This window comes from Orbicella faveolata, unplaced genomic scaffold (assembly GCF_042242905.1).
Source record: "Orbicella faveolata isolate gen_17 unplaced genomic scaffold, um_ofav_v1 contig_36, whole genome shotgun sequence".
Classification (NCBI taxonomy): Eukaryota; Metazoa; Cnidaria; class Anthozoa; order Scleractinia; family Merulinidae; genus Orbicella; species Orbicella faveolata.
The window spans coordinates 2,783,769-2,797,667 of NW_028301565.1; the positions used below are offsets into that span (position 1 = coordinate 2,783,769).

Here is a 13,899-nt window from a genome sequence, read left to right on the forward strand (position 1 = left end):
TTTTAAATAATCCGAATTTTTTAGTGCAATGAAACGTGTTATTTCATTTTCAAACGACCCATTTTTCGGAAATTGTACCTGTATAGTTATGCCAATGGCCTTATAGAGTCAACGATTGGGATGAAGAAATAGACATGACTTCTTGTAGCTAGGCCATAAATCCATTCAATTGATATGAACATTAAAGTTCCCACCAACCTTTTTCTCCTTTTTCGGTTTCAGGTCAAAACCAAGAGGAATGATCCGTATTTTTACTGAAAATAAAACATAAACCACATTAAAACTTCGGCCAAACTTCTTCAACGCCGGCTGTTTTCTATTGGTCAGGCCAAGAAATATTGCGCAAAGTTTTCCGCTTTGTACACATAATAATTCCATCGTGAGGTTAAAATCATTGAGGAAATGAAAAACTCCAAACAAGTGCATTACGGTACAACTGAATCTTGCCATTCAAAGTTATAGCAGCACTTTGAAGGGACACACTTCATAGCGGGTTCGGCAGTCCTAGGTGTTCCCTATACATAAGTGGGTTAAGCATTGCTGTGGCTTTACGCTTTTATCAAAATTTACATCAGTGAATCTACATCTTCTTAAGATTCTTATCAAAATTCTATCTGTGAAAGGGAAATTGGTAGGAAAAAAAGACACTGAATTCATCGAGAATTGCCAAGTCTTGTTTGTACGTATGATCCCACCAGTGTTTTTTTGTTTGTTTGTTTGTTTGTTTTTTTTTCTTTTTCTTTTTTCAGACTGACTTTACCTTTTGTATACTCCAGGCTGCCACTTTGTCGTGGAGTGTAGATTGGTTTGTCTGTCTGTAGAAGAACAACGCCATCCAAGAAACTCACCAGCACCTTCGCACCTTTGTCAATGATGACGTCACTATCGTTTGACTTGGCCACCAGGAAGGCGTAACGATTAGTTGACACATCGTCATCGTCATCAATATCCGCAGGAAAATCTTCCGCATCCAACTAATGTTTAAATTAAAAAATGGAGCTAAAAAGGTTTCATGGAAGATAAGAGCGCGATTTTTTGCTTCGGAAATGACCACCCAACTCAAGCACCAAAGAGAACAAGACGTATTGAGCGTCTGTATCGGAATTTGAACTTTTATACAAAACCTTTGCGTAACATATTCGGTTACCTTAAGTTTCAGAATACCAGGTTTCTCTGTTGAAAAAAAAAAATAAGATTAGTTCTAAATAAACAATTTTTGTTTTTTGTTTTTTTAGGATACCAGCCTATGGATACCAGCCTCGTTGCTGAATGGGCTACCCTGGTCAAATAAAGTTACTTACTTACTTACTGACTGACTGACTTTTTTCAGTTACCTCTTTTTTCTTGACAAAAAGTCAGTCCTACTTAAAGAGAACTCATATGAGAAGTAATATATCAAAAAGTGGAACGCAAAGTTGCACCAGATTTCCACACACGTAAAAGACAGCTCAAAATACCATTCGCAATGGAGTATTTTTGACGAACTTCAACCCAAAAGAGTTTTCTTGGAAGTCGATGGCAACGAGTTTCTCTTGCCTCTGCTTCAAGAGGCATAAATTAAAATAAATGTGAAATGTTTTGCAGAACTCATCTCTAAACTAAGGCACTAAGACAACTCAGTATTGGCCTATTGCTTCCGCAGGTTTCTCTAACTTGTAATTCGTCTTACTTGTATCACTATTCTTACAATTATTTTATATATTTAATACCGCTTGTGAAAACTCCGCTGGTTGCTGCCAAGTTTCTGTTTTTATCTGGATAATCTTGAGCGATAACTGTCACATTCACAGGCCTGTGGCTGTTGTACACTATAACTGAAACTGTTTCTTCCACGCCCACATGAAAGATGTTTGGAGCAGTGATGAACAACTGAGCATTGCTGAAAGAATAAACAGACAAATCAGAAAACAAACAAAAAAGGAACGAATGACTGACGAACCAGCCAAGCAAGCAACGAAAAATTAATGAACGCGACATGAATTTAGGTTTTAGCTCAGTTACATTTTCACATAAGTCATTACTTTTTTAACTTTTTCTAGTTGTTTTGTGATTTTTTGAGACGATTGTTGTAATGAACTTGTGTCGTGAAACCAAAACCAAACCAGTTACTTACCAATTAGACTACTCAGACAATCTCAAACCGTTGTAAAACCAAAACCAAAACCAAAGTAATTTCTTGATTACTTTCTATAGCTGGCTCCGCGAGGGGGTACGATGAATCGAATCCATCTCCGCGTGATTGGCTACCCGACCCTCAAGAAAATGGCGTCCTGTTGCCATACAAGAAATCGTTTATTGACAAAGCCAATTCGATCAGGATGGCTGGATATATATTGGCCTCGATCTCTTTTGCGTGTTGATGGACTTCGACCGCGTCTTGGTCCATAAACAGCTTTCTCGACCTCACGCTCAGTCAATAACCCATTCTCATTATTTAATTAAAAGTTAAGGACCGTTCATTTTTTATGGGGTGGAGGGGGGGGGGGGGGGGCTGGTGGAATTTGGAGGAGTGTCACTTGAAAATTGTATGATCCCCCACTTTCTGATTTTTTTAAAAAAATTCATGTGGTATTGAAAAAGTTACTGCATTGAAATTTCGTTTTGCTACATTTCACAAAATTTATTAAAAGAAAGCTGAAAGCTAGAAAGCCGCTTTTAACAAATCTTCACTCAAAAGAGTGATAAGTCAATTTCAGCTCTTCGTATTACTGCTCGTCCTGAGCGTGTTGTAGCTGGCCGCTCGTCTGCATATTCCTCGTCTGAGGCGATAAAAGCAAGAACGACATCATTTGAGTAGTCTTCAGAGTCAGGGCCTAACAGGAAACTATGTGTCAAAGAAAAGAAAATTAAAACAAAACCGTAGGAAATCAAAGGGCAGAAAACGCAAACGGTTTGAAAACAACGTCCGACGCGCGTATCATAATCTGCGATGCAAATCCCCTTGCAAAAGTGCTTCCCAGTTATCTTCTTTATCCTCCCTCCCTGACAATCCCTGAAGCGTGCATAAACGTTGAAGATGTAGCAGCAATGCTGCTAACACGGGATGCCGCATTCATCGCTCACCTCCTGCAATCAAGCTACTTCAGCAACGCGGCAGGAAGCAGGCTGATTACCAGAAGATTACCAGAAGTAAGAAACAGGATGTATTGCTTCCTGCATCCTGAAGATTATAGCTCAAAGGTCGGAGACACGAACGAAGAGGAAGAGGAGGATGAAGGGGAAGACAACGAGGAAGAACAGGAGGAAGAAGAAGAGGAAGGTAGCGATGACAAGATCGAAGAGAGCGTCGAAAATGAGGAAGGGGACACCTTGTAGTAGTTTCATGCCCCTCCCATTAAATTTCTAAGAGAAAAGCCCAGGGAACGAGGTCAGTTTCAATTCAGGACTCACATTATTGGTCTCAGTTTAATATGCGCTTGACAAGAACATTTTTATGAATGAAAAGAAAATTGTTACTATTCAAGCACTGTTATTATGAAAGATAAAAGCTGTTGAGAAGTGTTCTTGTTACCCTGGAACTGTTTTAGCATATTTGTTATAAATAAAAGAGGAGAATTTTTCTTCAATTTGTAAACATCTCTTATCCTATTTTTAATCTAATTTTTTTCGTCCGAACGCCCCTCTTTCCTTCATTTTCTTCGGCCAGCCCCCCCTTCTAGGTCAATTTTTTCGCATGCCCCCCCCCACAAATCTCACCACCCCCCCCCCCCTTTCATAAAAAAATGAACGGTCCCTTATTTCAAGAATTCCCTTCAAACAACCCTTTTGAGAACTAAACGAAAAGATTTTGTGTTAGACGGATTTCACCAGGCTATAAATGTTCAAGTGGCAAATTATTGACTTTTCAATTCCTCAAGCCTCAACTCAAAGCGATTCCAAATGAAAATATAATTGCAACCTTCTTTCGACCCGTGGTAGCCAGTAATCGCGTTACACAATGCATCATTACAGCCAGTCGAATCAGACTTTGATTCTTTCTTCTTAGTTGTTGTTGCTGTCAGTTGTGTGCATTTTAGACTGACACCTTGAAGCGCACCAAACATACCGAGGGTATGAGGGTAAGGAGGACAATGTACAACCCCCTCTTCTCCTAGAGGGGAAGTGAAAGTGTAAAACTTCCGCTGTTTCAGCACGTCTTCAACAGATGAAAAACATATGCTGAAGCTTGACCGACCAAAAAAATAGGAAGTCGATATTACTGATATGTAACAGAGTACTAAACAACAAACAGTCCAGATCTCATGATCTGCATTTCACTAACAACACAGAATTATCCCTACAAAGTGACTTGAGAGCAAATTGTTTATCATTTCCACTGTCTCGTTAAATGTCAAATTCATGTGGTGAATCTTCAGATTTGCGTTTCTAACTTTCTTATTCAAACGCGCTTTTCAGTTGCCTACAAAAGTTTGTACGTCGGCTTTGTCTCAATTTACAATCTCAGTATCGCTTTCTCTTCCACTATCCGCAGTCTAAGTTTTAAATTCCCCAAGCTCGTTTCAACATCCATGATTTCAAAGTAACAGGATTCTCAAACGTGAAACATTGCTGCCATGACTCGTCTAAATGATCTTACCTGTTTGCTAATACAACAGTTGTTCCAGATAAAATCACCAACAAGATTGCGAACATTTTGAGTGTTCAAACACTCTCGAAAATGGCATATAAAGGGATTCAATAGAAAGCAATCCCTAATTTACGTATCCCCCTTTTCAGCACAACTGCGCGATGCGACAAGCTATTTTGATGTAACGTTATGTGATACGGTAACGTGATCTTTTGCAAAGAGCGTTACAGTTCTCTATATGACGAGGGTCTCATCGTCGGAGAAGCTGTCTGAGGTTATGTAGCACCGCCGACAAAAAAGTGAAATTATCTTTATTGTAATGCATAAATTTGCTTCCCGTTCAGAGAACGTACCTGACTTTATGAGTACCATTCGAGACATCTCGTTAATCAGACTATCGACCCACATTCTGGGTTCACGACCGTTATTTTGGATATAGATTTATGTCGTTGTCTCAACCACTTGAAATTCCTAAAGTGACCAAAGCAGGCTAGGAACTGAAAAACTGTGTTGATTTAGTGCAACCACATTTTCATGGCCGTTCGCCAAATCGTTGGTCGTCATATGTAACTGGCGTAGCCGTATTTTAAAAGTAGGGACTGACAAGGTGTTTTAGAAAATATTACAGAGATGCATTGCCAAAGAATCTGTAATTCCTTGAGATTTACAGTAGTTTCAATCCACACTTTTCAATGAATAGCGTACAATAATTCTCGTTGAGTGATTTGGTCAACTAACCATATCTCTGACATGACTTCCGGCCTGGTGAGCTCTGTCATGGTCATAAATAAATAGAATATTGAGTTACCTAATTCAGGTAGAAAACTCTCACTGAACTGGGGCGTCGATGAGATTCTCATTGCCCCGGGGGAGGGGGGGTCTCATAAGAAAGAACGGGGTGCTCTCGTACCTTTTAGAGGTTAAAAGAGCGGGTTTGGTACAACTTAGCGTGTTCAGCCTAAAAAGGTCCACACCCTGAAATTTCGCGGTACCTTTTAGGGTAGTGAACCGAAAAAAGTGAGCGTCAGTTGGTGTGTTGCTTTAGAATTGGTGCCTTATAGGGCTGACAAAATTTCAAGCCCCGCCCACAAAACAGGATCTTAGTACCTCTTAGGGGTTGTTTTCAAAATTTCCGCCGAGCACCCCCGCCCTTTTTATATGGGAGTCCCTGACGAGCCCATTGCCAGCACTGAACTCTTAGGTGGTGGGTTATAAGGGAAGGAGGAAAATCATAATATACAAAAAAAAAAAAAAAAAAAAAAAAGAGAGAGAGAGAATTGTCACAGGTAGCTGAAGCCGACTCGCATATACCAATGATAAATGACGTCCGCTTGTGAATAATGAAGTCGCACGCGGTAAAAAAGATACGTCAAAAATTCACTATGTGCTTGTGTACTTTTTTTGTAAAGTTAAAAAAAAAAATTGAAAACAAGGATACACTGAAAGTTTCAAAGCACCCATAGAGGTATGCTAAAGTGCACATGCCATGACGCGGTTTCTGTTTACATGGACAGTCGAACCAGCTTTCAGGAGTGCGTTTTCATCCTTCATAAGGGAACTGGGTGTCATGTCTATAAATAACTTGAGAGCGAGAGAGGATGAAGGGAAAGGGCTTTAATCCTCGATATAGGCCTCATTTCTGGGTTGAAGGCTGGTAAGGGGTCTCAGCGGAGCGTGCTGGTGCCATCAGGTACGCTTCAAAAATGCTGAGAAATGCCCACCGTTTCTAAAGGCTCTGCCAGCAAATCAGATGCCACACGTCCTCGCCGTAACCCTGGAAATGTAGCACTTAGTGCTACAGCTGAGTGGCAATGGTGACAGGCGAGACTCCGGCGCCTTATTAACCGGAACCTATGGCTAAGGGAAAAAAACCCTAACAGAAAATACACTGGTCCCCCATGTCTGGGGGTTTGGCGTGGGGTTAACAACCCCACCTAGTAAAAATTATATTGTTACAGAAACACAGAAGCGCCAAACACACATCCGCTGTCCTGTGGGAAGAGGTTCATCTGAACGTATGACGCCGAGCAGGGAAAGCCAGCAGCAACGGGAACCTGCCCGACCGATCCTTCTTTCTCCAAGACAAAGAACAAATTAAGGAAAGAAAGTGGACATGGATCGGACATATACTTAGGAGATCAAACACCTGCATAGCCCGACAAGCACTGGGCTGGAACCCCCAGGGAAGTAGACGGAGAGGAAGACCACGAAACACCTGGAAAAGAGACACAGAAAGGACCATCCAGTTAAAAGGCTACACCTGGAATCAGATTGAACAGATGGCCAGAGACAGAGGAGGGTGGAGGCGTTTTATCTGTGGCCTATGCTCCGAGACGGTGTAATAAAAGGCATCATCATCATAGGCCTCATTTCTAAGTTATCACTCCTAAGTTACTTGAGAGCTCTCCAGGCTTCAGAAATTCCGAGATGGCCTGAAATAGCCAATCCTATGACGTGTATTTTTCTCAAGTAAACAACCTCAGCAACGCGCGTGGTAGCTTTAACCGCGGGATCGAGAACTGGATGCATATCTAAAAATAAGTTGAGAAGAATTACCTTAAGAATTAGGCCTATATAGAGGATTAATCTCTTTTCTTCCATCCTCTCTTGACAGAACCGACCGTGGTATTAATTATCACAGATATGCAAGCTACTAATCCGCCCTCGCCTTTTAAACTGCTTTCCCTTGGTTCGGCGATTAAAATGCAAATCAGCTTCACTGAGAAATTTAAAATCATGAAGAGCCACACTTCAGTATTTAAAACTGGACAAATTAGCTGACGCGAAGGAAAGCTATTTATGAAAATCTTGTGACATATAAAATCAAGCTGATTGAAAGGTCTTCACCGAGCGTTTCTTCAGCTGTCCTTAATTTTCATCTTTTCTTTAACATTTTCCACCGAGGCTTTGATTTTCTTCCTAAGAATTTTCGCTCACTTTTAATAAGCGTTTAATAGGATAATAGTTTTTTTTTCTATTACTGTTTGGCTGAGTTGGAAAGAAACGTGGTTTTTCTTTTCACTAAGCGGCGTCAACAACATTAGGAACTTTGTGAACACAAAAACATGGCAATTCAACAAATTTACATTATACAGAGTCTTTTTTGCTAGTATGAATTAGGGTTTATTCAGTTCATCACTACTAAAAATGAAATAGGTACATCGGTGTCATTTTGACAAAGTTTATAAGTCACCGTAAAGAAAAGCCAAACAGAAGGTTTTCCTCAGTACTCGAAGTTCCTTCCAGAAAAGTGTTCTGCGGAGATCGCGCTATTTATTAAAATTGTTTCAACATTTACTTTTGGTTTGTAAATTATATAAAATTCGCCCACGTTCGTTGCTCATTGCAATGTATTTAACATCCGATGTAAGTTAACAAAAAGGTTTTGTGCGATTTCTCGCAATTTACAGTGATAAACTCCCGAGGTAGCCACGTCGTGAAAATTTATAAGTTATCAGAAGCTAAGCCAGCTGACAAAAGCCGAAGGAAGCAGTTTTAACATTGGAAACAAGCGCGGAATAGTGTCAAGAATTTTCAAGAAAAAACAGTAAGTGGATTAGCTTTGAAGAAAAAATAATAACACGACGTTTGACTCTTCAGACGGTAACATGTCTAGAAAAACTCATTCCAAAGGTAGTGGAACCCTGTACGTATTTAGAAGAGTAATCCCTCTTTGTGAAAATATTACATACTTCAGTTAGCAATTTCAGGAAAGACGATCAGAGAGCTTCTTCGGGATTTGTTGTTGTTTAAGTCTAATAAAACAAAAACGCTAAAAATGTACCACTTCCTAAGAAAAGTAAGTTTATGAGCGAAATTATCGTCAACTCGAATTCATGACGAATTTGTGGTGACGCTTTTGACAGAACGCCTAAACACATGCCTCCTGTGTTTGTCGATGATTTAAAATGGCGTTGGAATATATTCAAGTTCACCGCAAAAAAATGTTCAAGTTCACTGACCGAATCCTATCACATAAAAAGTCGGATCTTTTTAGGATTTTTAGAGCATCAGGAGACTTATAGAAACTTTGGAGATTTTTAGAAAAAGAAAAGGGATTTATGGGGGATTTTTCAGTATGATTTTGAAGAAAGATTGTTCCATTTTCTTTGCCGCTGAAATGATAATTTTGTCCCATTGTTTACTAATTGGTGACTGCTAGACTGCAATCCAATTGTGCAGCGGTGTTTCCTGTTTCTAATGCATCCCATCGTTCCAGATATCTCAATAAGGACCTGCCAACCCTTGGCCTAAAAGAAGCTATGTTACACACTGAGTACATTGGTCTTAGCGTAGCTTTCTCAATCATGGTCCTAATGGACCTCTTTGGCAACACAATGGTGGTCCTGGTGGTCCTTTTAAACAAGTCTATGAGAACACCCATGAACCGACTCATGCTAAACTTGGCCCTTGCTGACATGGTAGTGGCCCTTTTTGTTGCGATACAGTTCGTAATTGGACCCGAGTATCAGCACCCTTCAGGCACCACCGGTTCCTTCCTGTGTAAGTTCATTACTGGAGGGTGCATGATGTGGACAGCGGCTATGGTCTCCATATGTAATCTAGTTGTTATTTCCGTAGAAAGGTAATTCTTTTAGTTCTTTTATGAAATGTTTTAGGCAGAGTCGTGAATAATATCAACGACAAAGAGTTTTTCTCTTTCCCAGCCATGTTTTTCCCTATCCTAGCCATGTAGTCTTAGGCATCTAATTACTAGTCCATTACTAACTACTTAATAACCGAGAGTGAGGTCGTTACGGGAAAATCTCAAACTGAGGCCTTGCCGTATTGACCGAGCGATAGCGAGGTCAATACGGTAGGCCGAGGTTTGAGATTTTCCCGTAACGACCGAACGGTCGAGGTTATTAAGTTGTTTATTATATGGCTCATCAATAAAGAGAAAAATCATTCGAGCGGATGTCGTCAATTTACATCCGGCGATGCGCGCGTTTACCGATTCATTCATCGTCTCAAACCTAAGGCAAAACTACACAGTCAGTGAATTTCACCACTGTATTACGTCTTCCGTTAAAAGTACACATTTCTTAACGGGAAAAATGATTGTCCCAGCCTCAAAAAGGTATTTTAGTATCGTGGTGCCACAACTTAATGGGGGAGTTTTTCCGACTTTTGTGGCGAAACGTCAACGCACATGGAAAAGACAGAAAGTGCTTCAAAATAGTCCAAACCAACGGTCTTTCGGTGAAGCAAAATACTAATCCTTCAGAAAGCACTGCTTAAAATAACTCGATCTTCGCATTCGCTCTTGACGACATATCTTCGCCTTCTTCATTCTGGGATTTATGAATTAACTTTTCAAGCTTTGTGAAAGTCTAAAACTTCCTGCAGTTATCAGGAACACTGCTACCGACAGAAACCGCCCGATTGTTGACATCTGATGATCATGGAAGCTGATTTACACTTGCTTGTGTTAAAGAGAGGGAATCTATTTGATGAGAACTGTGACGGAGTTGCTTAATTTCGGTAACTGTTGTGACTAAGATGATAACTTATAAGTTTCCTCGTGGTGTTCTGCTCAGGATGCATGACAGACTAGCCGATGGTGTTTTTCACTTAGCGATTTTAGCTTTACTTAAGACTCGGCAAACTTTGATTGTTTTTCACTAGTGCCCGCCAAGGTTACCGGCTGGTAAGTCAAAAACGACTTCTATATAAATTTCATTAAGGAAAAATCCCTAAACTTCTAGCTACTCGGAATTAAATTTACTTCTCTTACTGTTTTTAATCGGCTTTCATCGGGCTCTTCCTAATTTGCATAATCCGTAATCGGCCCGTGGGCATTACGGCTGCATAATGACCGCTCAGATTTCGCTCTTAGCCAATCAGAGCGCACGTTATATCGGCCAAAAGCCAAAGCCATATAATAAATAAGCTTTATTGGCTTCCTTGCCTTACAAGTCAATGTAAGTCTATACTTAGTAAATTTATGTCACGTTTCAAAATAAAGCTTTACCAATATAGGGGAGGGGGCAATGAACTGGCTGACTCACTGACTGTCTAATTCACGAACCGACTGTCTGTATATCTGTCTCTCTGATAGACGGATTGATTCATAAAAGGACGGTTGGACTGACTGACTGACTGACTGACTGACTGACTGACTGACTGACTGATTGACTGATTGACTGGCTGGCTGGCTTGCTAAATACCTGCCTGCCTACCTGCCTGCCTGCCTGGCTGTCCAACTGCTTGGCTGGCTGGTTGATCGACCCTAAAATGGTACCCTAAAATATGGCGATGTTCATGAAAAATTCAATTTCTTGGAAACACAAGACTTAAGACCCTTGAGGACTTGTCAAAAACATTTTGAAACGATCTTGCCGAATTTCCTTCCAGATGAGTGTGAAATTTAAGGAAAGTACACAGTGGTATAAGTTTTTTCACGTGGCAACGGCCATAGCAACGACTGTTTACTATAAGAACGTGACCAAAAATATAGATTATTTTTAACTTATATGAACGAAACTATTTAGAAAAAACTTTTAAGACGTGCACAACTCGATTGGTATAATTATTTGTGAAAAGCTTTGCCTCGAATTGCCATCACAGGCTCATTCATTTCCCTTATGATAAGGAATATTTCCCACAACTGCGGCAACTTTTTACAAAGTAGAACAACCATTGCACCCCCCCCCCCGAGATCCAATCTGCACCCCCCGACTATTTGTGGCTCGTTAAATGCTTAATACTTCGTGTAAGAAACTTAAAGTGCATTTTTCTCAAAAGTTTACTTTTGTACCGACTGACTTCGCGCCAACATTTCTACTTTCCAAGGTTTTTAAGTAGAATTTCTGAAACTTGGGCTCATCAAAGACCAATAGTGTCGTGATGATATAAACCAAAAAAATCGTAACATTTTAAGGTATGTCACGTGACATGAAATGATTTGTCCACTGGGTGTAGTAGAAAATAAGGTTATTTCCAAATAAAGCTGTGAAAAGCACTGAAAATAAGAGTTAACTGTCAAAACTTAGGTTCATATCACAGAACAAAACAGAAACTTACATGATATGCTTATTTGACAGTCAATTCTTGTTTTGTAAAAGAGCAGGAAGTGTTGGCGTCAATACTATAAAACACTCTTCAAAAGGCTGTGGCTGGTTTCCATAGCAACCATTTTGAGTAAAACTCTAGAAATTTAATTTCTCTTCTTGAGTGCAATAGCACACAATTGATCTTTCTTAACCATATTTAAACAAACTTTTTGGTCCATATTGAGGGTACCATACCACCTTAATTCTCGCAGTCTGACTGACCTGTTTGCTTGCTCAGTTTGTGTATCAGTTACAGCGTATTTTTATTTCTTGTCATTATTTACAAAGATACCAGGCAGTGGTGCGGCCGCTATCCAATCGCTCGAAACTCACTAACTCAAAGCTGAAATTCATCATCCCAAGTTGCTGGGTAGCAGGCTTCCTGTGGAATGTTCCTCTTTTAGTGGCCGTGACTTACAGGGAGGATCTAGAAACCTGTGGCGAAAAGTGGCCTGACAAATTATCGCCAATAGCTTACAGCTTAGGCTGGGCTGTAGTGGCAGGAGTGATTCCTATCTCTATCATGAGCTATCTTTACTCAAGAGTGGTTCACAAGCTGTGGTCGGATAGAACGCCTGCAGTGACTTCTACCTCAGCCGTAAGTACTGGCAAGATTGTTTACTCGAACATTTTCCAGGCGTCCAGATCTTGTGTTTCACTAGTCTTAGTTCGATGAGGTGTACGTTTTACCCCATCGGCAATATCTCGATCGCCGATTATTCGTTTCAACTACAAAGGACCAAATACCCGAGAAAATACCCGATCTAATAAAGTTTTCAAGAAGTGCTAAGGGTTTATTTTTTGGACTAAGGGTGGGGGAGGGGTGGTATTGAAATATTTTGAGGGCTGACCTGCGTTTACTTTAGAGTAGCCAAGTTACGAGTTCCATTCAACAGAAACTTCCAAAATCTGCGTCAAACTGCGATTGCATTTAACGATGGCTCAATGACATATCCAAATTTATGAAATTTGAAACATTCAGCCGCGTGAAGGTAAAGTTAAGTCTGCATACGAGCTAAGCGACACATCAGACCGGAGCTTATCCTGGTTTCTGTAGCATGAAGCCACTAGGAATATTTCTACTCCCCCCTGGATGGGATGCTAGTCCATCGCAGGGCTACCCCCAGCATAAATTTGCCGGTACCCAGTTTATACATCTGGGTGGAGAGAGGCACTGTGAGAGTTAAAATGTCTTGCCCAAGAACACAACACAGTGTTCCCGGCAAGTGCTCGAAACCAGACCACTGGATCCGGAGTCGAGCGTACTGTGTTACTGGCCATTAAATTTAGTTGCTATGGAATGATAGACAGGCGAGTAAACTTCAAAAGATAAGCGATAAATTAAGGTAATATTGCTTCCAAATTCCTCCTTTGCAGAAGATGGCCATTTTGTCAAGAAGAAAAGCAACAGTCGCAGTCATTGCCGTCAGTTTAATCTACGCCATTTGTTGGGTACCAGTGCTAGTGATGTACTACGCGGCCGCGGCACTGCCAAACCATATGGTATACAGTCCCACGCATAAAATCACTGTCGTATTAGCCATGTTCAATTCCAGTATCAATCCAGTGGTTTACAGCTTCACAAGCGCACGTTTTCGACAGCATCTGATTAGGCTCTTAAAATGCAACTGCTCTACGAGGTGAAGCAATTAGGGTATTGCCTTTAAGGCAGTCACAGCGGTGAAACGAAGCCCCAGAGAACAGAAGCACAGAGATATGGGTCGTCAAGGTAACATCATCAAGGAGAATACCCTCGGCAGAGACTAAACGTAGGAGCGGCAGAATATGTCAGCCTACCAGGGAGAAGTGAATCGTACTCTTTTATGTTGCACCTTCCCATTCAAAGAAAGCCGTTATGCTGGGAAACTAGTGGCTTTTTCGTCTGGATCACGACTGCTCTGAAACTATCAGCTGGATTTTAACTAAAAAGTACAGTTTAAACCTGTTAAAAATGTTAGTATGCATTGATGTTCACCTACAGCTCCTACAGGAATAAACCATGCGCACTAATCTTGGGTCCTTTCAAGCTAGACTCTACTCGCACAGTTGAACTGTGACTGCTGTTGATTATAGTCACTGACTGAAAACAAGCCTCCTTCTCCAACCAAGAACAGTTTCTGAATATATGCAGGTACAACAGACGTTTACACCATATAACAGATACTATTGTAGGAATATTGCATTCCAAAAAAGACACCATTAAAAGTGTGCTGCAAACTTGAAGGACATTTGTCCAGCAAAGACAAATTCAAATCAGTTTTTTTTGGGGGGGGGGGG

The 13,899-nt window shown here is 40.6% G+C and overlaps 2 protein-coding genes and 1 pseudogene across 2 annotated transcripts in view; 2 read left to right on the forward strand and 1 right to left on the reverse strand.

Moving 5' to 3' along the window:
* Positions 1–4,759, reverse strand: part of LOC110041365 (complement C3-like) — a 30,814-nt gene extending 26,055 nt beyond the window's left edge. The window contains exons 1-5 of the mRNA XM_089274880.1: positions 4,577–4,759; positions 1,710–1,879; positions 1,148–1,173; positions 761–974; positions 199–254 (exon numbers count right to left, since the gene is read on the reverse strand). Coding sequence (XP_089131006.1) covers positions 199–254; positions 761–974; positions 1,148–1,173; positions 1,710–1,879; positions 4,577–4,632 — 522 coding nt within the window. The 5' untranslated portion in view covers positions 4,633–4,759. The remainder of the gene's footprint in view (positions 1–198; positions 255–760; positions 975–1,147; positions 1,174–1,709; positions 1,880–4,576) is intronic.
* On the forward strand, positions 2,772–3,358 carry LOC149101992 (uncharacterized; annotated as a pseudogene).
* A 3,143-nt stretch (positions 4,760–7,902) lies between the features above and the next one.
* On the forward strand, positions 7,903–13,834 carry LOC110041340 (QRFP-like peptide receptor). Its single transcript, XM_020746621.2, has 4 exons — positions 7,903–8,114; positions 8,787–9,152; positions 11,911–12,220; positions 13,000–13,834. The coding sequence occupies exons 2-4, from the start codon at positions 8,830–8,832 to the stop codon at positions 13,264–13,266; spliced, it is 900 nt and encodes a 299-aa protein (XP_020602280.2). The 5' UTR covers positions 7,903–8,114; positions 8,787–8,829; the 3' UTR covers positions 13,267–13,834.
* The last annotated feature ends 65 nt before the right edge of the window (positions 13,835–13,899 follow it).

Coding starts and splice junctions, on each gene's coding strand:
- LOC110041340 (XM_020746621.2), top strand. CDS start 8,830: ATGTTACACACTGAGTACATTGGTCTTAGCGTAGCTTTCTCAATCATG. Junction 9,153..11,910: donor GTTGTTATTTCCGTAGAAAG/GTAATTCTTTTA, acceptor TTATTTACAAAG/ATACCAGGCAGTGGTGCGGC. Junction 12,221..12,999: donor CAGTGACTTCTACCTCAGCC/GTAAGTACTGGC, acceptor CCTCCTTTGCAG/AAGATGGCCATTTTGTCAAG.